Below are 26170 nucleotides of genomic sequence, written 5' to 3'. Positions count from 1 at the left end.
TTTTTTTTTATTTAATAAAATTCGATTAAAATGTCATTATACAGTACAGTACAACAAAAATAAGTTTGGCATCAACCAGAGTGTGTTGATGTAACAGTAAAGTGCAATAGTAATATACAATGTACAGGTGAGATTAAGTTGTGTATAATATATAGAAATCAGTACTATTGATTGAGTCATTTGTACATTTGATTCCCCTTTTCAATAGCGTATGGCCTATTATTATGTTTTGATGAGTTGTAGTAGGCAATGGCATTACTAATTACAGTTCAGTTCAGTTCAGAGTTTTTATTTGCCACACGGAATCATAGTTTCTTCATTACACAATCATAAATATCATTCCATGGACAAAAGGAGCAGGAAGAAGAATAAATCGTATAGTTACCTGCCCCTTATTCCTAAACTAAACAAGTATTTAATGGTCGGCGTACAACCTAATTTACACAAATAATAATTTATACCATTATACAAGAAACACACTAATTACGGAGTGAATCAGAATGTCTCCGCTTGTTTTTAGTATTTCGTTCTCGTCTTTGGAGCGCGTCTTTACAGTCAATGTGAGCTGAGCACCCTGCAGTCTTATTACAGAGCAGATGGTTAAGGTTAACACTGTACACACCGAGTCGCGTCTGCTTGACCTATCGTCGTTAGTCATTTAAATTCTTTGCGTTCTCCTTTCGACATCACTCGACAGTGTTGCCTGATGTGTGCCAAGAACATTGCCTCTTTCAGGGCGGCTGACTAGTGGGGGAGTGAAGAGGATGAGTGTGTTTTTTTCCCTTTCCTAAGGGGTGGGTCGCATACTCTATATAAGGCAGTCTGGAGCCGCTGTGGAGTCAGAAGTTACACAGTTTCTGTCTCCTCCAGGACCACCGGCCTGATCCTCTCTCAAGGAACATACCTAACCAGCGCACAAAAGAACACTTGATGTTTCCGAAATATTTTAGTCACTGGATAATTGCAGTACTAAAGTATAGGTAAGGGGGGAAAATGCATTTATATTCTTCTTCTTCTTCTTCTTCTTCTTCTTCTTCTTCTTCTTCTTCTTCTTCTTCTTCTTCTTCTTCTTCTTCTTCTTCTTCTTCTTCTTCTTCTTCTTCTTCTTCTTCTTCTTCTTCTTCTTCTTCTTCTTCTTCTTCTTCTTCTTCTTCTTCTTCTTCTTCTTCTTCTTCTGGCCGAATCTGGCGTGATATGCAATTATATTCTACAAAAGCTGCAATTTACTTGTGCGATTTCTTTTTCTTTGCGTTCTGTAATTTTTCTCATGAATTTACCCCTAAACTGTGAATCTGACTGGTACCTTAGAGAGAGAGCTCGATAGATAGATAGAGAGATAGAGAGAGAGCTCGATATATCTCTGCTTTTTGCAAGGAATTAAGTGCTGCGTCATGACTTGACCGGTTTAGATATTTCAAATGTTGGATTGCAAACCGTATCAGTGCAACACACTATTGGCAAGGCCAATCCATTCATTCTGAATCTGTCCTGCCTCAGTGGAAGCTGGTGTCAGCTGTCAGAGTTCAGTGCTGTATATGGACCGCGACATAATATTGCTCATCACCATGTGATATGAAGCAAAGCAAAGTGCAGCCATAATATAAATCCGCTTGTCAGCAATGCTGTTGGTAATATATACATGATGTGTGTAAACTAAATCAGCTGTACATGTATGTGTGGAGTCTCTTGGGTAAATCTAATAAATCCCAGGCTTTGTGGTTATCTTATCTATTTCAGGATGAAAACAACTGAACCTTTAACAACTCTACTGATTTCTACCAAATAACAGTATCTATTTCCATTTCCAAATATAGCTTTTCCATTAGGACTTGTGTTTACATATCCCCTCATGGTGCCAGTGGCACCCTTACCATGACGTTTCATAGTATTGTCAGCAAAGTAACTTGTCATTATTTCCATATTGTTTTGGTAAGAAATTATGGAAATATCATCGCTGCATGTTTTAAATTGGATTATGGTATTATATGAGTACAAAAGGGGTGATACATGACGTTTTCCACAGCAGTACCAGGGTAAAACTGAAATGCCATCAAACTAAACTACCACCATAGGTGTTTGTGAGGGGAGGATTGGGGTGTGTGTGTGTGTGTGTGGGGGGGGGGTCAGTGCCTTTTCATCCACCTGCCACGATTCCACCAATGGCAGGAAGGACTCTGTTTGCATGGCTGCAGGGTGACGGTGTGCGTACGTGCGCGCATGTATCTCCTACCCTGTCTTGTCACTCCGGTACAAAATTCATGAGAGCAATGAGAAGGGCCCAAAAATAAAAGCTGGTGTAGGTTTGGTGGGAGAGGGGTGTGGTGCACTGGGGGGTTGGCACGGTGACAGCCTGTTGACACAGACCCGCCGCCAGACCTCAAGCCGCCGCTTCAGCCAGAGAGAGAGAGAGAGAGAGAGAGAGGTGAATGGATCTGTTCTGCTGTCTGCCTCTCTCACTCTCTTCTTTGACCCTACTTACTGACTGCCTTTTCTCTCCTCTCTCTCTCTCTCTCTCTCTCTCTCTCTCTCTCTCTCTCTCTCTCTCTCTCTCTCTCTCTCTCTCTCTTTCCCCTGTCTGTCTAACCTCTCCGCTTGACCTCCTCTGGTATATTGTGTTTGGATGAGGATTTTGTTTTTGAGAGGAGGAGGTAGAAGATGAGGTAGAGTAGGAGGAGGAGGAAGGGGAGGAGGAGGACACCTCTCTCCTTGGCTATTGCACCAGCCTGAAGTCTGTGTTATACTTTCTCTATAGTCATATCTACTGGTTGATCATATGCCCAGAAAGGTTTTCCTTGTGAGTCAGTGCCCAAGCATTAACAGCTGAGTTAGTGTGGAAGACTTTAATTAGTTATTGTTCAGGATAATAACTACACAGTGGTAATTACTGTATTATCATTGAGCAACGAGGGACTTTGAAAGGATTTGGCTGAGCTGACAATCAGATGCAATATGGTGAATAAACGGAGGCGGAGCTATAGTCTGATTTCTCAGATCCTTTGAGATAGAGTCTGCCCTTTCTGATATAGAATCAAATTGCAGGGTTGTCCGTATTACTGGAGATGCTACGTTGGTGCTGTTATTCTGCCACACCTTGTTTTTCAAAGTTATACCGATGATGCTTTGTTTAGCTGGCAGTAAGACATGATCTCACACCTTATTTGTGTTGTAAGTTCACATGAGGTGATGGCTCATTAAAAATCGCACATTCCCGCTCTTGATGGTAGGCCTTGATGGAGTTCTTTATTGTGTGAGTGCCGAGGCTATATTTCATAATGGTTATTTTTTTTGGATATGTGTATTGGAGAGAGATGCAACAATAACCAAATCTTCCAAACACAGAACCGTAGACATCTGGTCTGTTTTATGATGAACAATGTTTTCTAACCTAATTATCTAAAGTTTGTGTGTTGTGCCTGTCTATATTCATATTTAAAGCCAGTATTACATTCACATTCCAAGTGATACTGATTGACCTTACATCTGCATATACACGGGCTGTCCAAGAATAAGTAAAAAGAAATGGTTCCATGTGTCAAAGGTTAAATTTTAGCTGGCCAGCGCTTGGAGTCAGGGTTGTGTACGTTTGGCATTGTACATGTGTATACAGTATACGCGTACATTGTGTCAGCACTATTTGCACATGTGTATGTGTGAGTGTGTCTGTGTGCGTTGGACCATGTGCTCCCTACGTTAGCTTAGTGATCTGTTTGGCCATGTGCTCTGCCCTCTACCCTTCCTGTTGGCTCTCATGGCCAAGGGAGAACTCAAAGACTGTGTTTCCTCCCTCCCTTCAGACTGTGTTTGTGGCACCGAGGAGCCTGAAGTCACACAAGGCTGCCCACTGTAGTCTGAGAGCTCCAGCACCCGTAGAGACTGACGCCCAGAGAGCCAACGAGTGGGGATGACCTCTGCAGCCATGGCCTGGCTTCCTGCCCTTTGTCTCTCCTTGGTCCTCCTGCTGCTGCTGTGCCCCAGGGACTCAGGTGCTCTCTTCCTGCCTGACTCCAAGGAGCTGAGGCAGCTGCTCAGCCGCTATGCCGACGAGGACCTAGACCAGAGCAACACTGGCAACGCGACGGGCAGTAGAACCCGCCGGGCCATCCGCTGGATGGACCGCGAGGAGATTCTCCAGATGCACAATAAGCTGAGAGGAGAAGTCTACCCCACTGCCTCCAACATGGAGTACATGGTGAGATACACCTATCACCATTGCCTTATAAGTCAAGTTCTCTTTCTATTTTTATATGTTATTTTATATACTTGTCTTATGTCTTAAGAATGCCCAGATGTACATTATAATAAATTACCTGACAGACTGAATGCATCATTGTCCAACTATAAAGGAAGGAATCTCTGTCTGTCAGCCAGGTCATTTATGATCTTGTCTTATGTCTTAAGAATGTCCAGATGTACATTTAAATAAATGACCTGCCTGACAGACTGACTGAATTCATCATTATCTAGGGGAAAGGAAGGAATCTCTGTCTGTATGCACGTCTTCATATCTGTCTTTCGTATATCTTGAGAACCGCTCATCCGATCGACTTTACACTTGGCATGTCTATTGCTGAGGACCCAAGGGAGTGCAGTTTCAAGTGTGAAGTCAATTGGATGAGCGTTTCTCTAAAACTCTGCAAGCAGCCATACTGCAGTTCTCTAGAACACCGCAAGCAGCCATACTGCGGTTCTTTAGAACGCTGCAATTAGCTATACCATGGTTTTCTAGAACACTGCAAGCAGTCATACCATGGTTCTCTAGACCTCTGCAAGCAGTCATACCACGGTTCTCTAGAACTCTGCAAATAGTCATACCACGGTTCACTAGAACGCTGCAAGCAGCCATATCATGGTTCTCTAGAATGATGCAAGCAGCCATATCGGGAGCCAAGCAATTGGTCTGGTTCTAAATGGGCACATATTCCAAAGGGCCACACGCTCTAAACAGGCACGCGGTCTGAACGGGCACGCTCTCCAAACGGGCACTGTACTAGTGCAGAATAATCACATCAGCATCAGATACTACATCTCACTGAGGGTCTATTGTTAGTTTGGACGTGTTGGCAACACTGTGCCTTAAATCTAGTCGGGTGCTTATGGATCATTGCTATCCCACTTTAATGACAGTGTGTTGGTTTAATAATAACAACCCTTTCTTCCACTGCTGGGAAAGATGAACTCACGATGGCGAGGTCTCACCAGCCTGCTGACACAATACAATAAAACAGATAGATGATACATGATGAATGTGGACATGTTCCCCAGCCTTAGATCATATGGAGCACTGATGATAGAGTAGGAGAGGGGTTGTCACCGGGTATGGTGGGTAGGAACGGCACATGGTAAGCCGTCGCGTTCAAAAACCACAAGGCATTATTGAGGAGGACAGCGTTTTCAGAATGTGTTGACTGAGCAAAGTGGGCGCTCTGACGTTAATGCCAATTCAATGGACAAAGTTGTGGGGTTAATCCAGTGCAGATGTCGCACTGAATGACAGTGTGGTGGATCTGCAGTGTGTTATAGGGGAGGCCGTCTCTGCCTACTGCTTTCCCAGGCTCAGGGAACGAGAGGACTTGGAGTGTGTTTGACCATCGAGGCACTTTGAGCAGCCCCACTGGTGAACATCCTCAGACCGACTCCCCTTATTGATCCCTAAGTAGCTGGTGGCGTTCTCCCCACCTTCTACCCTCCTCTCTACAGGTGGAAAGAATCCCAACTCAGGAAATGTGGATAATTCAGTTGTGATTGCTGAGGATTTGTAGTGGACCAGGGCCAGGCGCCAGCTGCTCCACTCAGAAGTCCCACGCAGGCTAAAGCTAATGTTTTACTTGTATCCAGCTCAGTTTCAGGGGGAGGAGGGGGAGCAGCCTTGAGAAAGGTTGGGGTCAGGTAGCTGTTGAGTCAGAGAGTGAGCGGTGGATTTGTTCGCACGCTGTGCTTAATCTCCACCAATAACAGCTGAATACTAGAGAAGCCCTTAATGGGATATAGTACGAGGGAAAGAATATTGTAAACGCTTCTGTGAAACATTTTGCGCCCCATTGCCCCACACACATGGACATGGTCACTCGTACTTTCACAAATCTTTTGTCTGCCTTCACAATGCCATTGTGTTGTCTTAATAGTTAACTTAATAGTTACTTAAAGTCTTTAAGATGTGGATTGACTCCATGTCTCGTGTTCTGCTGTTGTTGTTCCGCTTCCATATCCAATGCTGCGTAGGTATTGGAATGCAATCAATGTTTTGACAAAAAAAATAAGTGAATTCCTTGTGTTGTTCTGGAAGCTGCTTTGATTGTTTGTTTTGTTTTGTGTTCATTATGTGTGTCCAGGTGTGGGATGACGAGCTGGAACGATCATCCACTCGGTGGGCTGAGGAGTGCCAGTGGGAGCATGGCCCTGCGGACCTCCTCATGTCTATCGGACAGAACCTGGCCGTTCACTGGGGCAGGTGAGACACATTGAACACACACATATATAGTTGATTCTATGTAATGCGTAAATTCAAATGTATTTCACTTAGGCAAGAGTATGTCTTGTTTTTAGGGTTTGGCATGTGTGGGTTTGTGTGTGTGTTGTGTTCTGGACACTGTCTGACACAGAGGGCAAGCAGGGTTGGTTGTAACGAGGGTTGGTTGTAAGCAGAGATTGTAGTGTATAGTGGGTTTTTCAATAGCCAATGGGGATACTGATATTTAGAGAGAAGGACGGCCAATGGCCGATATAATGCCAATATGTTTATTTAATTTTTTTTTTACATCCTACAATTTCATACTGTAATAACAAAGGAGACAAAAAGATTATCTTCTTTTCTTTTGTAGATCTGAACTATACTTATTACTTAAAATTATTTTAAAATCAACAAATGTATCAAACAAATATAAACTTTATTTTTTTACATCATTTGACACTTGACACTTGACATCATTTGAAAAGGCCACTGAAGAGAGAAAAAAACTCTTGTCATGATGTCACTGGAGTGGGTGGCCTTTTCTTAAAGGGGTGGATTCCCCAAAATTACACGGTGGACAGTAATTTAAGGGACACACACACAATTTATAATTTATTTATATTAAATAAAAATGTGATTTGTATTACCAAATTATCAATATCCTTATGTTGAGTAATATATGAATAGCAAAATAATAATATGAAAACAACATTAAATATTTTTAAATGTTGAGCAAAAATGTGACTATATTAGCTCACATTGAAATTGAATGAACAGTGCATAGGACATAGCAAAACAGCATACATAGCCCAATATAACAAACCCTTTCATAGTACCTTTTAGTTAGGTTAACATGGCACATTATTTATTTATGTACAGGACACGAAAAGGCACCCCACAGTGATAATGACCCAGTAAAGTAAATATAAAACTGGATTAGGGTTGGATTCCTACTGGGGGCCACCCATACTAAAATACTGCAACATTAAGCGTCCATAAAATTGCATACATTATGTTGCATGTCTGCAGTATGTCAACCATCATAAAATGAAACATTACGATTTGGTGAATGCAGGGCTGTTATGTGCATCATAGTCTGTATGCTGCAGCAACGGTTCACATGAGAGAAACCAGACTGGAGGCCTTCTTTTACATATATTCCACTGTATGCATGAATATATTTGATATTTATGCAAATGTTTACTTTCCCCCAGCGCCTGATATCACACCTAGGTGTTAAGGTGGAGAGACTGCGGGTTAGAAATCCCTGGATCCTGGTTATTGTTAATCCCCGGTCTTGACAGTAAGCCTCTTTGTAGGGCAGCGTATGTCTACCTCAGCAGGTGCCATTCCAAGACCCTGCTCTCACTTTCACAACAAAGTTCCTCCCTCCTCCCCCTCTCCTCCTCCCCCTCTCCTCCTCCCCCTCTCCTCCTCCCCCTCTCCTCCTCCCCCTCTCCTCCTCTGTTCTCACGCCAGCAACACCACACGTCGGACCCTTTTTTCCTCCCCGCTTCCCTCCTCCTCCGCTTGTTTACGAGCTCAGCGCTTTTCAGCACCGTAAAAAGAAATGTTTATAATAAGGTCCATAATTGATGTGACGGGCCGCGAAGCCGTGTTTGGTTTTCGCTTCGTTTTGTTCCGGCACGCGTTGGGGGAGCGGGGGATCCGCCCACTATGGAAGGTATAACAAGTCACGCGGGTCTCTCTGCCAGGACAGAGCCAGACTAATCACTGGAGGCCTGGGTGAAGAAGAGGGACTAGTAGGGACAATGCTGCAGTGTGCCTCATGCCCGGCCAAGGCACCTGGCAGGCCCCCATATATCCCCCCTGTGCCCCAGGTAGCTGGACGGACTTTGTTGTATGAGCTCTCTATGCCAAAGAGACTGACTTTACCCTGTGTGTGTGTGTGTGTGTGTGTGTGTGTGTGTGTGTGTGTGTGTGTGTGTGTGTGTGTGTGTGTGTGTGTGTGTGTGTGTGTGTGTGTGTGTGTGTGTGTGTGTGTGTGTGTGTGTGTGTGTGTGTGCGTGTGTGTGTGTGTGTGTGTCTATAGGCACCGCTCCCCAGCCTACCATGTCCAGGCCTGGTACGATGAGGTGAAGGACTACACCTATCCATACGCCCATGAGTGCAACCCCTGGTGTCCAGAACGCTGCTCAGGACCCATGTGCACCCATTATACCCAGGTGAGAGTGAGAGGGGAATAGGTTTAGACTGCTGCTCTGGGTCCATGTGCACTCATTAAACCCAGGTGAGAGGAAGATAAAGTAACAGAAGTAGGGCAGCGGGTCACGGAAGGTCATGAATGACAGGTGTTTTGACAAAAGCACAGAGATCAGAGAACTACCGACTGAGTTATGAGCAGATGCCGAGTAGTGATGTTGACGGTCTGACAACAGAGGAGAAGATCCAGGTTGGCTCCTTATGCAGAGCTCATTCTGACTCTAATCCCTAAAATGAATTGTATTCCCTTTGAACTGACCTAATTCGTACAATATATAGTACGAGCAGCGTGTCAGGGCATGTGTTCCCGTTTACTGGTACTATAGAGCATCTATCACCTCTCAGATGTTGCTGGACTCACAACATGTGATGTGCAGCCGAGGTGGACCTTATATGGTGGCTCTGCTGGGGCTATGTCGGGGCAGGATGATGGAGAGAGAATGGAGCGCTGAAGGAGAGAGAGAACGGAGCGCTGAAGGAGAGAGAGAACGGAGCGCTGAAGGAGCACTTCACCGGGAAACAAAGCTGATTCATCTCAAATCTGTAAACAGTCTTTGCACAAATCCATTTAGTTTGAGGGAGTCATTGAGAATTAACATGTTTGAATTCCTCCGAACGGTGTCACCCAGACGGTGCTTATTCCATGAAGTGTTCGTTGTGGTTCCGTGAAACAATAGCATGGCATGAAGCCTCAGTGAAGAACACTGCTGCTGGGAGAATACAGCTTTCAAGACAGTATGTTGTCAGGCATGACTTTATACAGCGAATAGGGCTCTCAAATCAAATGGAATTAAAATAAAACATCTTATGAGCTGACGACCTCGCTTCTTAGAGAATCTTAGAGACAAAGGCGGGACAGCTCAGATGTACTATTGGTGACGTGTCTCTGAAAGTGTACGCAAACTAGCAGAGGATGGGTCAGAGAGTGAGAAGGACAGAGAGGGATTAAAGGAGGACAAGAGGAGAGGAAGGATGGACAGTGAGAGAGAGAGAGAGAGAGAGAGAGAGAGAGAGAGAGAGAGGGGGGGGAGAACTGAACGGCGAGTCTTGAAGATAGAAGGACACATCGGGAGAACCGACGTCACGTCTTCCCTAAGCAGATTTCTTTGTTGCTGGGATGAGTTTGTGAAAATGGCCCGTTTCCTCCCGCTGCCTTCACACTGAGACCACGTCATTCGCATCTGGATGCCATTGCCAGGCATGCCACACCTCACAGTTTGAAACTTTGAAAATCCTGGAACGCAGGGAACGATGCCAAATCTGAGCATCCTCTCCCATGTTTCTGTCTTTAATTTCCTGGGAATGCTAATGTCCCCCTTGCCCCCGTCAGGGTCCCTCTCCGCGGCCATAAGGTAGCTCGGAGAGCTGACATGACGCCGAGCTTACCACCGGCATGTACTGTAGCATGTGTCAGACCTTTTGACGGAGTGCTTTGTGCGTGTTGATTCATTGCTGCCAGTGGCCTCTCTCTCTCTCTCTCTCTCTCTCTCTCTCTCTCTCTCTCTCTCTCTCTCTCTCTCTCTCTCTCTCTCTCTCTCTCCCCCTGTCACAGGAAAGGGATGCACATTCCTGAGCGAGGGAGAGAATGAGGGTTTGAACGTTGGAAGGAAAGTGAGGAGGAGTTTTGGAACACACTTTATTGTATTTGGAAATGAACCGGACATTATTCATTCATAGCACTAACAGGTTCTTCACATTTTTAATGACCAAAATGTGACTGAACTAATGTTGGGAAAAGCCTACCCAGTCTAAAGTTGTTGTCCCTGTCCCCGATCACCCCGAAATAAATAAATAAAGGTGGCATTAATTTACATAAATGAATGATGAGAGTGATCATGGAAAGATCCTTATCACACACTCGGAGTTGCACCTCTGACCGGGGCCAGAGTGAAAGAGCAGACATCTCTATCCGTCCCAGAGAACGTCCCCGAGGAGCCATGAATCTCATCCTTGTCACCCCCGGCATGGGAGACACTTCCTGTTAGAAAGACTGAATGATCTACGAGTGCTATGAAAGGTGGGGCCAGAGGACCCAGCTGAGCGGGAACGGACATGAAGGGGTTCCGTGCTCCACAGTTGGTGGCTTCCCACTGTTTCCCCGTCTGTGAGCTTTTCCCCTCAGACTCCCAGGACCACCTCAGTCAGTGATTACTTTGCGTTTAACGGCGTTGCTTTGATTTGTTCCTCTCCTCACAGCTGGTTTGGGCCACCACCACCCGTGTGGGCTGCGCCGTGCACGTGTGTCCGAGAATGAGCGTGTGGGGAGACGCGTGGGAGAACGCCGTTTACCTCGTGTGCAACTACTCCCCCAAGTAAGTCGTATGTTCAAGTTTCATGTTTCAAGTTCAAGTTTCTTTAATAGTTGTCATACAGAAGTACAGAATACTTTTATACAAAATGCTTCTTACTGTTGCGCTCCAGAGACTGTGCAAGACAAGATAAGTATGAAATAAAATAACATAGTAACATCCCTTTATTCTGTCGTTCATCAACACCTCCGGCCTCTTCGGCCCCTTTTACATTCTCTCTACTTACAGCACCGACATATGCTTCGTTTGTGTGCGTGCGGCTAATATAGCGATGGATGTATGGTGTCGGGGCGGGGGCTGATTTTGTCTGTCTAACGTTACTGTTTAAGTGTTTGTCTAAGGAGTATGTATGACACATTGAGGCCGTTCAGAATTCCACCAGGAGGCAGGATAGAAAAATAATGAAGGAAAGGGAAAGAAAAACAGGAGCTGAGCGGGTGCTTGTTCATTCGCCAGGGGGACAATGGGGAGTATTTTCATTACTTCATGGAAATTAGGACTTTTAAGAGTAGCTGTTAATAATATGCACAGGGAATCAGGGGAAAATTGCGAGGCCAAGTGTCCGCTGACGTTAGAATGCTGATTAATTTCCAGCCGGTCATGTTGTCCGCTGTGCCTCTCTCTCCAGGGGCAACTGGATCGGCGAGGCTCCGTACCAGCACGGCCGACCCTGCTCCAAGTGCCCTCCCAGCTACGGGGGAGGCTGCAAGAACAACCTCTGCTACAAGGGTGAGAAAAGGCTTTTCATTTGAAGTTACCATCAGTGACGTTTTGCTAGTGTTGTAGGATCGTACTTAAAGGACCACCTTCAGTCTCGACCTTGACTCAGCCTGGTCTTGATCTTGACTCAGCCTGGTCTCGGTCTTGATCTTGACTCCGTCTGGTCTCGGTCTTGACTCCGCCTGGTCTCGACCTTGACTCAGCCTGGTCTCGGTCTCGATCAAGGTGGTCTCGACTGCCATCCTGTGTGTCACTAAACGTGTGTCAGTGACTCGGACCTCCTCTGCTGTTGCCCTGTAGACTCTCAGCGTTCGGAGACCGAGGATATGAACGAGGTGGAGAAGCCCCAGGTCCCATCGCCACCTCGCACCACTGCCAAGCCTGTTGTCAAAGCCAAGCCTTCCGCTCCCAAGAAATCCAAGCCCTCAACTCCCAAAGTTGCCTCTCCCAGAAGCCACTCCCCTAAGCCTGCTGGCAGCAACTTCCTAAGTATGTACAGGGAAGATTGTGAATAACTGTACACTTAAATATTGTTGTTGTTGTCATAGTAGTAGTAGTAGTAGTAGTAGTAGTAGTAGTAGTAGTAGTAGTAGTAGTAGTAGTAGTAGTAGTAGTAGTAGTAGTATAATACATACTTATTCTGTTGAAATTGATTTGTATTGCTTTTCTATCCTACAGCTCAGAACATTAAGTGTGAGACCAGGATGAGAGACAAGTGCAAAGGAGCAACTTGCAACAGGTCAGTGTTTTCTTTTGTTTTTGTTTTGTATCATTCAATTCATTGTGCATATGAATATCAAATCACTTATCTCTCCTCCTCACTCTATAACTGTTCAGATTTAACTGTCCCGCTAACTGTCTGAACAAGAAGGGGAAGGTCTGGGGGACCCTCTTCTACGACGTGGTGAGTATGTCGACCTGGAGTCCCACATCTTACAATCAGTGATCATCACACAATCATTAACATGTGTTCCTCACTACTCTTTTCTTCTTTGTGTCGTATCAGCAATCCAGTATTTGCCGCGCTGCTATACATTTCGGTGCGATCGACAACGCCGGAGGATTGGTGGACACGACAAGGATGGAAAAGTTACCTTTCTTTGTCAGGGGCACAAAAAATGGCATTGAGTCTTTAAGGTACAGTAGGTGTCTCCTCGGTGTCTCTCCTCTGTGTCTCTCCTCGGTGTCTCTCCTCTGTGTCTCTCCTCTGTGTCTCTCCTCTGTGTCCTCTGTGTCTCTCCTCAGTGTCTCTTCTCGGTGTCTCTCCTCTGTGTCTCTCCTCTGTGTCTCTCCTCTGTGTCTCTCCTCGGTGTCTCTCCTCTGTGTCTCTACTCTGTGTCTCTCCTCTGTGTCTCTCCTCGGTGTCTCTCCTCTGTGTCTCTCCTCTGTGTCTCTCCTCAGTGTCTCTTCTCGGTGTCTCTCCTCTGTGTCTCTCCTCTGTGTCTCTCCTCTGTGTCTCTACTCTGTGTCTCTCCTCTGTGTCTCTCCTCGGTGTCTCTCCTCTGTGTCTCTCCTCTGTGTCTCTCCTCTGTGTCTCTCCTCTGTGTCTCTCCTCTGTGTCTCTCCTCGGTGTCTCTCCTCAGTGTCTCTCCTCTGTGTCTCTCCTCGGTGTCTCTCCTCTGTGTCTCTCCTCTGTGTCTCTCCTCGGTGTCTCTCCTCTGTGTCTCTCCTCTGTGTCTCTCCTCTGTGTCTCTCCTCTGTGTCTCTCCTCTGTGTCTCTCCTCTGTGTCTCTCCTCTGTGTCTCTCTGTGTCTCTCCTCGGTGTCTCTCCTCTGTGTCTCTCCTCGGTGTCTCTCCTCTGTGTCTCTCCTCTGTGTCTCTCCTCTGTGTCTCTCCTCTGTGTCTCTTCTCGGTGTCTCTCCTCTGTGTCTCTCCTCTGTGTCTCTCCTCTATGTCTCTACTCTGTGTCCTCGGTGTCTCTCCTCTGTGTCTCTCCTCTATGTCTCTCCTCTGTGTCTCTCCTCTGTGTCTCTCCTCTGTGTCTCTCCTCGGTGTCTCTTCTCGGTGTCTCTCCTCGGTGTCTCTCCTCTGTGTCTCTCCTCTGTGTCTCTGTGTCTCTACTCTGTGTCTCTCCTCTGTGTCTCTCCTCTGTGTCTCTCCTCTGTGTCTCTCCTCTGTGTCTCTCCTCTGTGTCTCTCCTCTGTGTCTCTCCTCGGTGTCTCTCCTCAGTGTCTCTCCTCTGTGTCTCTCCTCGGTGTCTCTCCTCTGTGTCTCTCCTCTGTGTCTCTCCTCGGTGTCTCTACTCTGTGTCTCTCCTCTGTGTCTCTCCTCTGTGTCTCTCCTCTGTGTCTCTCCTCTGTGTCTCTCCTCTGTGTCTCTCCTCTGTGTCTCTCTGTGTCTCTCCTCGGTGTCTCTCCTCTGTGTCTCTCCTCGGTGTCTCTCCTCTGTGTCTCTCCTCTGTGTCTCTCCTCTGTGTCTCTCCTCTGTGTCTCTTCTCGGTGTCTCTCCTCTGTGTCTCTCCTCTGTGTCTCTCCTCTATGTCTCTACTCTGTGTCCTCGGTGTCTCTCCTCTGTGTCTCTCCTCTATGTCTCTCCTCTGTGTCTCTCCTCTGTGTCTCTCCTCTGTGTCTCTCCTCGGTGTCTCTTCTCGGTGTCTCTCCTCGGTGTCTCTCCTCTGTGTCTCTCCTCTGTGTCTCTGTGTCTCTACTCTGTGTCTCTCCTCTGTGTCTCTCCTCTGTGTCTCTACTCTGTGTCTCTACTCTGTGTCTCTCCTCTGTGTCTCTACTCGGTGTCTCTCCTCGGTGTCTCTCCTCTGTGTCTCTCCTCGGTGTCTCTACTCTGTGTCTCTCCTCGGTGTCTCTCCTCTGTGTCTCTCCTCGGTGTCTCTCTGTGTCTCCTCTGTGTCTCTCCTCGGTGTCTCTCTGTGTCTCCTCTGTGTCTCTCCTCTGTGTCTCTCCTCTGTGTCTCTCCTCTGTGTCTCTCCTCTGTGTCTCTCCTCTGTGTCTCTCCTCGGTGTCTCTACTCTGTGTCTCTCCTCGGTGTCTCTCCTCTGTGTCTCTCCTCGGTGTCTCTACTCTGTGTCTCTTCTCTGTGTCTCTACTCTGTGTCTCTCCCTCTGTGTCTCTCCTCTGTGTCTCTTCTCTGTGTCTCTACTCTGTGTCTCTCCTCTGTGTCTCTCCTCTGTGTCTCTCCTCTGTGTCTCTCCTCTGTGTCTCTCCTCTGTGTTTCTCCTCTGTGTCTCTCCTCTATGTCTCTCCTCTGTGTCTCTCCTCTGTGTCTCTCCTCTGTGTCTCTACTCTGTGTCTCTCCTCTGTGTCTCTCCTCGGTGTCTCTCCTCTGTGTCTCTCTCTGTGTCTCTCCTCTGTGTCCTCTGTGTCTCCTCAGTGTCTCTCCTCTGTGTCTCTCCTCTGTGTCTCCTCTGTGTCTCTCCTCTGTGTCTCTTCTCTGTGTCTCTCCTCTGTGTCTCTCTGTGTCTCCTCAGTGTCTCTCCTCTGTGTCTCTCCTCTGTGTCTCTCCTCTGTGTCTCTCCTCTGTGTCTCTCCTCTGTGTCTCTCCTCTGTGTGTCTCTCCTCTGTGTCTCTCCTCGGTGTCTCTCTGTGTCTCTCCTCTGTGTGTCTCCTCTGTGTGTCTCTCCTCTGTGTCTCTCCTCTGTGTCTCCTCGGTGTCTCTCTGTGTCTCTCCTCTGTGTCTCTCCTCTGTGTCTCTCCTCTGTGTCTCTCCTCTGTGTCTCTCCTCAGTGTCTCTCCTCTGTGTCTCCTCTGTGTCTCTCCTCTGTGTCTCTCCTCTATGTCTCTCCTCTGTGTCTCTCCTCGGTGTCTCTCCTCTGTGTCTCTCCTCTGTGTCTCCTCTGTGTCTCTCCTCTGTGTCTCTCCTCTATGTCTCTCCTCTGTGTCTCTCCTCTGTGTCTCTCCTCGGTGTCTCTCCTCTGTGTCTCTCCTCTGTGTCTCCTCTGTGTCTCTCCTCTGTGTCTCTCCTCTATGTCTCTCCTCTGTGTCTCTCCTCTGTGTCTCTCCTCGGTGTCTCTCCTCGGTGTCTCTCCTCTGTGTCTCTCCTCTGTGTCCTCTGTGTCTCTCCTCTGTGTCTCCTCTGTGTCTCTCCTCTGTGTCTCTCCTCTATGTCTCTCCTCTGTGTCTCTCCTCGGTGTCTCTCCTCGGTGTCTCTCCTCTGTGTCTCTCCTCTGTGTCCTCTGTGTCTCTCCTCTGTGTCTCCTCTGTGTCTCTCCTCTGTGTCTCTCCTCTATGTCTCTCCTCTGTGTCTCTCCTCTGTGTCTCTCCTCTGTGTCCTCTGTCTCTCCTCAGTGTCTCTCCTCGGTGTCTCTCCTCTGTGTCTCTCCTCTGTGTCTCTCCTCTGTGTCTCTCCTCGGCCTCGGTTGTGTCAAATATGTTGACAGCATCCCTATTAGATTAGATTAGATTCAAATGTATTGTCATCATACAGCACAAGTACAGTACAACGTAAAGACGTTTGGCATCCAACCAAATGTAGAAGTAATGTGCAACAGCAATATACAATAATGGGTGGTTAAACTGGGTACAAAATATACAAATGAGTTCTACTGAGTCTAGTGCTAATCAGATGTATGTACAGAGTTGTATTATATTAATAGACAGTATGACTATTACTGGTCAGCAGTGTAACTAGGAAGAGTATGACATGTACAGATATAGATATATTAAAGAACTATGTGCAGGTAAGTACAGACAAGTGAGGATAGATATATTTGTGGTGGGAATAAATATATATACTGTATATATGGTATATACAGCATTATAGAACATTTCCTGCACACGTCGTTCAAGGTTAGTGCAAATGTACCAATCTCACTGGGGTCAGTGGGTTCTTAATCTCTCATGACTTCACTCTCTTACAGTAAATACAAAGCGAGCAATGCGTTTCTGGTGGCCAAAGTGGAAAGTAAGTGAGGCTCTGTTTGTCTAAAAATAACTACACTTCCGTGTATTTCCACCTGATGACTAGTACAGATGGCGCTGACACATGTCTCTGCTCTCTCCTGTGACAGAGACGCCCGTGGACTGCTACACCACCGTGGCTGAGATCTGCCCCTTCAAAAAGCCCTCGTCCAGCTGTCCAAGGTGCCTCCTCCCATCCACACAGTTCTCACATCACATCCTCTGACGCGGTGCTTCTCAACTCGCCTGTTCGAGACCCGCCTACATAGTCGAGCACTTTGAGACAACATTGTGATTTCTTTATTACCCCTTTTCAGGCTATTTAACTTGATTCATGATTGGGAGCAAAGCTTTAGACTTCAAATATTCACTATGTCGCAAGAAAAAAAGCATCTATACCAAACATTATAGACATGATGTGACCCCCCCAAAACCACCTTGTCACCCCCCTTGGGGGTCCTGACCCCCAGGTTGAGAACCACTCCCCTGAAGACCGTAACGATTAGCAGAGTAAAGGTTTTTGCTTCTAGCACATGGCTGACAATGCAGACTTAGATTCTCGCTCTGAATGTTTTAAAACGTCTGTTACAAAACCACTGGAATGTGCACATGCCGACTGTTAATATTTTATAGAAATTTCCTTGAGCCTTCCTAGACACAGCAGTTACAAAGAAATAACCGTGAATTTTAGAGTCGGCGGCTCCGTAATAAAGGACAGCTATGAAAACAAACATACAGACATTTCCCTTTATTACAGTTTTTCATTGCATTTCCTCCACACTAACGCCAGAGTCCGATGTGTCCCTCAGAGTCACCTGTCCAGCCAACTGCCAGAACCAGCCTTCCTACTGGGCACCTGTGGTCGGGAACAACTTCTACACAGATGTAAGTACCGTGCTGCTCAGTTCACTCTTTATTGGGGCAGCTTGGGCCGATAGACCTCAGTGTGTCATTAATATCAGTTTCTTCGACCTGATTTATGTTGGAGTGATGAGTACGTTCAGCGCTCTCCAGCGGACCTCTTAAGAGGCCATGCATTCTGCGGTGCGAGGCGACCACAGGCTGGGCTGCAATATGAAAATGGCTTGTCGGGGAATCCGGGTATTGGCGAGGCAGGCCCACGGTTGCCAGTTATGTGTCTCTCAGCACTGGGTCTGACCACACACACAGTTGCTTGGCCTTGGCTTGGTCAGAATTGAAACGGATGGGTTTATGCCCTGGAGCTGGAGGAAAGGATGTATTGTAGAGGGAGCTGCTTCGTAAAGGAAAGCGCTCTCCTCTCATTGTCTCAAGTGTCGGCTGTTCAAGATGGTTTAGGAGCGACAGCGTGACCTCCAGGCTTAAAGGTGCTGTAATAGGTATTCTTTTGTTTTGTTAAAGTAACTGGTCTACATGCAGTGGTGCAGTCCTAATATGGGAACTGGTAACACGCCACGCCACGTGCACGCGCACGCGCGGGTACGTGCATGCGCACATAACTGATTTATACACACACACACGCACGCACACACACAAGCGCATATACGCAAGTGCAATCTTTCTATCATACAAGCTCTTCTTGCTCTCTATTTGTGTGAATGTGCGCGTGGAAAGCTGGCGCGCAGCACAGACGCTTGATTCAATATCATAAGCAGGTAGACCCCCATCACGAATTCCGAGCCACATTAGTATTCACCTCCACTGCCTGTGTCACACAGAATGAAGGGGGAGATGCATTCAGATAGCCAACACCCAGACACTTAGTCTACCTGCGCTTTTTGTTATGTAAAACGGTGGCCGGGTACTTAGTCACAATGAATGGATACAGCGCATTTTTGTGTGCGCGTACACGCGAGTACACATCCGTGCGCGATCGCGCGTACTTCTGCCTCAGTGATCTGGTAACACGGCGTGTAACCGGGTGTGACCGCGACTGCACCACTGTCTACATGTTAACATAATAGCTCTACACTCCGACAGCCATCACTGATATAGAGTGTCTGGTCAGTAACATGGGTCTCCCAGTCCCTCCGCTCTGCAGTAAACAGCCATCACTGATATAGAGTGTCTGGTCAGTAACATGGTTGTCCCAGTCCCTCATCTCTGCAGTAAACAACCATCACTGATATAGAGTGTCTGGTCAGTAACATGGTTGTCCCAGTCCCTCATCTCTGCAGTAAACAAACATCACTGATATAGAGTGTCTGGTCAGTAACATGGGTGTCCCAGTCCCTCAGCTCTGCAGTAAACAACCATCACTGATATAGAGTGTCTGGTCAGTAACATGGGTGTCCCAGTCCCTCATCTCTGCAGTAAACAACCATCACTGATATAGAGTGTCTGGTCAGTAACATGGGTCTCCCAGTCCCTCATCTCTGCAGTAAACAACCATCACTGATATAGAGTGTCTGGTCAGTAACATGGGTCTCCCAGTCCCTCATCTCTGCAGTAAACAACCATCACTGATATAGAGTGTCTGGTCAGTAACATGGGTCTCCCAGTCCCTCATCTCTGCAGTAAACAACCATCACTGATATAGAGTGTCTGGTCAGTAACATGGGTCTCCCAGTCCCTCATCTCTGCAGTAAACAACCATCACTGATATAGAGTGTCTGGTCAGTAACATGGGTCTCCCAGTCCCTCATCTCTGCAGTAAACAGCCATCACTGATATAGAGTGTCTGGTCAGTAACATGGGTCTCCCAGTCCCTCATCTCTGCAGTAAACAACCATCACTGATATAGAGTGTCTGGTCAGTAACATGGGTCTCCCAGTCCCTCATCTCTGCAGTAAACAACCATCACTGATATAGAGTGTCTGGTCAGTAACATGGGTCTCCCAGTCCCTCATCTCTGCAGTAAACAACCATCACTGATATAGAGTGTCTGGTCAGTAACATGGGTCTCCCAGTCCCTCCGCTCTGCAGTAAACACACAATACATTTTCTGGTATCCCGTTCCCACTTTATCCAATCAGGAGAGAACTCTGAAAATGAAAAAGAAACTAAAATGGTCTGACAAAAATAAGAAATAAAAACAAAGTTTTAAGCAAATGTGTCTTTGAAACAAGTAAAATAATCTACCAGTGCAGTAAGCAAATGTGGCTTGACAAGATTTCATGGAATAAGTGAAAAATATCTAGGGTTCTCTCTCCTGATTGGATAAAGTGAGAAGGGATACCAGAACATTTATTTTCTGTTTACTGCAGAGTGGAGGGACTGGGAGACCTATGTTACTGACCAAACACTATGTTACCATCAGTGATGGCTGTCAGAATGTAGAGCTGTGTAACACTTATTTTAACTAGAAAATACCACTTTACAGTCCCTTATGAAGACCATGATGCCGGTTGCGGTAAATGGGGGAGTAGTCCATTGTGATTCTGATTCACTTGTGCACTTTGTCAACTTGGCCCATGAGGACCATGAGGTCAGCATTTTACAAGAGTTTTGGATGAACTTGTTGAGTTGCCACAAACCACAATTAAACAGAGATCTCCAACAAGGTAATCACTCAAGGTCAGGGCCCTATTAACCGCTCACATTAACAGTATCATCAGTCAGCAACACTGCTCATGAGGAATGCTCACAGGAGTGTATGGTAATCATCAGTCAGGCGGTGTATTCTTAAGGAGTTGGAAGCGGGTCAAACATGAGAGATATTGGCAGTCTGATCAGCATTTCTGGTGGGGTGGGGTGTAGGGGGAGATGGATGGGGCTGCTCTAGGTTGCTGGGTAAGGTTATATGGTCACATGTCACATCTAAGCACGTGGTGATTAGGAAATGAATCTAAGTCAATGGAATGTTCTCAAGCATGGCAACAGAAAGGTGTGTGCGGCTGTGCTCACACGTATTTGTGCGTCTTTCATTCTGGAGCCTGTAGCCTACACTCCTATGTAAATAAGAAATAAAAACTAGTTTTAAGCAAATATGTAAAATAAAATAATCTGCCAAAAAATTTGGCTTGGCAAGATTTATTGAAATAAGTTAAAATATCTAGGGTTCTCTCTCCTGATTGGATAAAGTGGGACAGGATACCAGAACATTTATTTTGGGACTGGGAGATCCATGTTACTGACCAAACACTATGTCAGTGATGGCTGTCAGAATGTAGAGCTATGGCGGCTGGGTGGCGCAGCAGACATTGCACTCGTCACCAATGCAAGAGACACCGGGTTCGAATCCGGCTGTCGGCGTTGCCTCCGGCTTGGGCCGACTGTCATACTAACTCAATTGGCGGAGTTAGCGGGTGGGAAGTTGAAGGGTGGTAGTTTGGTCGTTGTGAACAGCGACTCCTACAGGTCGGTTGGGGCGCCTGCACAGCAAAGTCAGGAAAATGGCGGGGGCAGTGTGAGCCTCCTACACGTTACTCCTCGCCAAATGAGAGTCCGCGCTGGCCGGTGAAAAGATGTGACAGGCTGCCTCCACATGTATCAGAGGGGACATGTGATGCAAGGCTTCTATCCTCCCTACAACCGGCCAGTGGGGGGCATATGCGAGCAACGATCAGGACAGGGGAGGGAGAATTGGCACAAGAGGTAAATTGGGATGGGGAGAAAAATCACAGAAAAAAGGAGGAGAAAAAAGTAGAAAAAAAAGAATGTAGAGCTATTTAACACTTATTTTATAAAAATAAAAAAATAAACGTTTAAATACTAATGTTACTGTGGCCGTATGTTTGCAGTATATTCTGTACTTGCAAACAGAATAAACACGGCTAGGGTTTTAGTGTAATGAAATGAGGCACTTTCTATATCCTAAGACTAATAAGACTTTTCCACTCTGCCCTCCCCCTCAGACCTCCAGTATCTGTAAAGCAGCCATCCATGCTGGAGTGATCAGAGCAGCTGGAGGCACGGTGGACGTTCTCCCGATGGATAAGAAGAGGAACTATGTTGGCGTGCTGAAAAATGGCATCCAGTCTGAAAGGTAACTCCTTAAGGGGAAGAACTCCATCCAAAATCTATTTAAAATCGATACGTCAGCGGGTGACGTTTTATCTTGCGGAGTCGTAAATCATCCCTATTGTGCAGTTAGTACACATGAAAAACGTTTTTAATAATAAAAACATGTATGACAGGAGCTAGTCTCCCCCATTTGACCTTGTCTATGGTTCTCACAGAGCACCACATCTATTCCGCCGTGATTCATTTGGGAACGAGGCCAGGTGCATCTTGGGAGTTATGGGATCAGGTTGACAGATGGCCTAACACAGATGAAATGAAGAAAGTAAAAGGAACATTTCAGAAACCGAGGGCTTTAAACCGAAAGGGGAAACTAAAACACAATCTTATATATGAAATTAACTTTTGATCGCCAGACCCCTCGTTTGATTGATCTCCCCTTTAATGATCTTCTTCATACAGCAGGGGCTCCCTCCCCTTTAATTATCTTATTCATACAGCAGGGGCTCCCTCCCCTTTAATGATCTTCTTCATACAGCAGGGGCTCCCTCCCTGTGCCCCCTGCTCCCCACACCACCCACCTCTCATGTCAGTCTGCGGCTTGGCCTTAGTACACTTAAGAGTTTAGGCATGGAAGCCCGCACGGCCAAGTCCACACTTGGCATGTGAGGCTCCAAGAGTGATGGTGTGGTTTGATCTGTGGATAGGCCACACATGGACTCTTTGCTTACTTTACCCAGGCATTTTCAACGGGGTGTGCAAAGTGCTGCGTGGCCAAAATCATCCCTGAGCTCAGAGTGCTGTGAAATTGGACGCTGAAATCACGAGGCCCCCCTCTCACGGTGTGAGGATGGGAGGTCAATGGCACCAGTCGACTGGAGAGCTGAAACCGTCGTGGCACAGGTCCACCTTCAGGCCTGGTGCTTTTTCGGTGATTGCGAACAGAGCGGGGATGTTTGGACTGGCTTTTATTGTCGGGGTGGGGGGGTGGGGGGGGGGGTAATCACAGCTTATCCAGTTACTTGTGGATGGAAAGGCTGCCAGGGACTGAGTCTGTGGTTCTCTATGTAGATAATTACCCCTGATCTGACGCCTCATCCTGACGTTAGTGAGCATGGCAGATCTTCAAGGCCTCTCCACTAATGAACTAGTAGAGGCAGTGGTGGTAGTCGAGAAGGTCAGTTTCGGCGGCATGGGGAACAATGAGCCTGTGTTCCAAGTCGTGTTTCTCAGAACGTCCATTTTGACTTCCCTGGGGTACGATAAGGATGAGTAACGACCAGAATATGAACAGCCGACTTCCAATTAGGATCGAGAGAGCCACACTTCAAAGGGTGTTATGTATAATGTCTTCGATTGACAGTAGTAGCTCTGAGTAGGGATGTTGGGTACTGAACTCACTACTTTTAAGGGTACAGACTGAATTACTAATTACATCACGGCCGCTAGATACATTTCGGTGCCTTTACATGTTTAGTATAAGAGTGTAATATACTAGACAAGAGGGAGCCTTTTCCACGAATATATATATATTATTACTGTCTCCATCTCTGGGGTCCTTGGAAAGACCAGACTGGGTCAGAGGAGTTTGATCATATTTACCAAGGATGGCCAGATAATGTTAATGGCCAGATATTTAAACATTTAAAAACATAATACATGCTCATGCAATTAATTTAGTGTGGTGTGTTACAACAATAAATAACAAAATGTTCTAAATAAATATCAATGAGTAAGTATTTTTTTACAACTGAAATTCAATCTTTTGTTATTACAGAGAGTTAAGTACAGAAAAAAGGTACCATTGGGTACCGATACTGAATTCCAGGAACTGTACTGGTACCGGTATCGGTTAGAATGTGAACGGTACCCAACCCTAGTGATGTTGTAGTGTGTGTAGAGTGTAATCTTCCTGTTCTGTCTCTCTTGCAGCAAGAGCAACACAGAGGGAGGCTCGTTCCGCGTCTTCGCTGTGAGGGGGTGAGTCGTCAGTCCCCCTCCCTCCCCAGGGTTTCTCCCACTTACCAGTCCAAAGACTATCACCGTCCCCTTGTCCACTCTTAAAGGGCGGGAAAGCGCCCACACGTTGGATATCACGGCAACAGATCCGTCTGTCTCCACCTCTCTGCCCCACCCTGAGAGACGGAGCAAGAACTGTCCATCGGGCTCACAAACACTTCTCCTTATCAGCTAACGGCGTTGGGGGCCAAACGTCACAATCAACCTTCCCGCCTTTGACACTTTCAAACTCCAGATGTAGATATTTTTTTGAAGGTACACAATCTGTGAATGCAAAATGTTGTGTTATATTAAGATTCCTTGGACAGCTGGCGCTGGATCTGCATCTTGTCATTTAGCTAGCTTCTAAATCAGATGTGTTTTAGAGAAATTCTTATGTTTACATTGATTGTTAATACAAAATCAAATCATTGGTCTCCATACGCAGGAATGTATACTGATCACACTGTATTTAATCATTTTGTACAGAGGACATATGATATTTTGTTTTTAAAATGGTGTACCATATATTGACAGTTTTCTATGTTGTTGATGTTGTATTTCATAGCCTTGGTCTGCTTATCTTGCAATTCTGTGCTTTTCTCCTCTTGTTGATTTTAGAATCTAAATCTTAAGTTTTATTTAAAACTTTATAGTATATCCCATGGTATTTCTTTAAGCAGAGAGGTTTTGCGTGTGTAAAGGGCCCTTAGACAGACGTGTAGGTAGTGGAGGGGTACACTTCAAGGAAAAGGACCTTATCTTCAGCCTTGTGTCCATATAGTGTTTTTTACCAGGTGCCTGTTTTTTCAATTGATCCCAATGAAGACCAACCGGCATCTTTTCCTCAGAGCGTTCCACTGTTTTCACACGGCTCCTACGATCACTTCTAAGTCGAAAACCCTTTCAGAAAGGCGCTGCTGTCGTCATTGCCGCTTCCCAGCTCCCTGCCAGCGCTGTTCTGCCAAAGAAAGAGGCTTTGTGGACACAAGCCCTGAGGCTGGTATGGCTTCTGGTTTAAAAAATTTGATAAAAAAAAGAAAAACACCCTCCTACGCAGGGCGGTATCTACGCCTGCACGTCATAGCCTGCTAAACACCTCTGCCCAAGAGAGACAAAACTGTACCAAATCCGGACATCCGCGACCAAATTAGTTTGAAAGAAAATAAATATAACTTTGAATTGGGTGTAAACAGAGTACCACAAATGTTATCAGAAAAGTAACCAGACTATAGTTGTATCTTTTCTGTGTAAGGAATCCATACCTTTATGGCTGTCTTCATCGTCATTTCCATGGACACCGGGAATAAACAAGGCTGCACAATAACATATAATATTATTATGAATATTTATTCAATATGTTAAAGGAAAATAATATGCGTGTAAGTAGCACCGTAGTTTACCTCCTTTACCTTCCTTTGGGAAGAGATGTTTGAGAGTGGAACACAAGTGGAACGTCGTCCAACTCTCTGCGTAGGAGAATGAAGTGTAATATCGGTCCACTGATGATTCGTGTACATGTAGATGTGGGCAGTGACTTCAAAACATAGGCCAAATGATCTACTTAATGACAATCACAGATAATAAATATGATTTCTCTTGAAAAATAATCACCATAATTTTATTATATATTTATAATTGTACACTTCTCTCCTATGATTACCTAATACCAATTCTCCATGGATTCTGTGTTTGGTCAAATACAAAATATTTGGAATAGGCTAAAGTGCACACCTAGGACAGTTGAATGTGTCAAATGTTTTGTGTTTTTCGGACAATGAGGTGATCATACTCGCTAACTAAAGTTACTAAGTTCCTGCATGTGGGAATGTTTCATAAAATAGCCCAGTGCATGCAGGACACAGATCTCTGTCTAAACCACTCATATACAGATGTTTAATAACAAGTACTTATCCTTGCAGAGGAAGCTCACTTCAACTCTTCAGAATCTCATTTACAATGATGTGGTTGGCTTTCCAAAGTAGGGACCTGAAATGCTTATCACTATGCTGGATTGTAGTGCTATCGCCATCAGTCACAATTCTACTTTTTTGATACTTTCGTTAAAGAGATACCTTAACAATTACAATTTTAGTCTTATTTCTCTTGGTTATAAACATGCCACAATACGGGGGAAAGGTTCAATAATAATAAAGAAAAGTGTTAAACGCTGTTTTCAGGGGGAATATAAATAACTGACTAAACTCAATAAAAGGTGGAGCTACTTCTTTAAAAATGCTACCTCAGTCCTATCGCTATGCTAGCTTTGTATATGGGAACGCTTAAGGGAAAAAGGCTTGTACAGTTATGGAAATTGTAAATACTATTATTTGTGTTTTCTGAGTCATCCTTGTGTTGCAAGATTATAATTCAAAAATGTGTGATGTGTTTTAATTATCTTGTTTGTATCGTTTTTTAAGAGGCATAAGGTGGATTTTGTATTTTTTGCACAATTTGTTAATAAAATATGAATTTCAAATCTCACCACATGTGCTTTTTATTCAATCATTATGACCCAAAAAGATGGTGGTTGTAAGTAGTCTAGTTTACATAGATGCAAAGCTTTAATGCAAAGCACTTTCTCTCTTAGTGGTGGGGGAATAATGACACGATAGCCCCACAATAGGCATCCAGACTGGACTGACAACTCGTTTCGTCTCACCAGGTAAGGCTTCAAGCTTGGTGTCATCTCTCCTCCCCTCCCACGAGTGACGATGTCCATAACCTCAGACATGACTGGG

General features: G+C 45.7%; 1 protein-coding gene across 1 annotated transcript; it reads left to right on the top strand.

Moving 5' to 3' along the window:
• Window positions 1-851: 851 nt before the first annotated feature.
• crispld2 (cysteine-rich secretory protein LCCL domain containing 2) lies at window positions 852-25863 on the top strand. Its single transcript, XM_084337235.1, has 15 exons — window positions 852-980; window positions 3795-4189; window positions 6330-6448; window positions 8502-8634; window positions 10868-10983; window positions 11609-11709; window positions 12001-12189; window positions 12379-12439; window positions 12538-12604; window positions 12707-12837; window positions 16511-16554; window positions 16661-16733; window positions 17360-17435; window positions 21326-21456; window positions 23364-25863. Exons 2-15 carry the CDS (start codon window positions 3902-3904, stop codon window positions 23413-23415), a joined length of 1581 nt encoding a protein of 526 aa, XP_084193361.1. The 5' UTR covers window positions 852-980; window positions 3795-3901; the 3' UTR covers window positions 23416-25863.
• Window positions 25864-26170: the final 307 nt, after the last annotated feature.

The sequence above is a fragment of the Notolepis coatsorum genome (assembly GCF_963971535.1).
Source record: "Notolepis coatsorum genome assembly, chromosome: 20".
In the NCBI taxonomy this organism is placed as follows: Eukaryota; Metazoa; Chordata; class Actinopteri; order Aulopiformes; family Paralepididae; genus Notolepis; species Notolepis coatsorum.
Note: the sequence above shows the minus strand (reverse complement) of the source record. Positions and strands in the feature narration are given on the sequence as shown.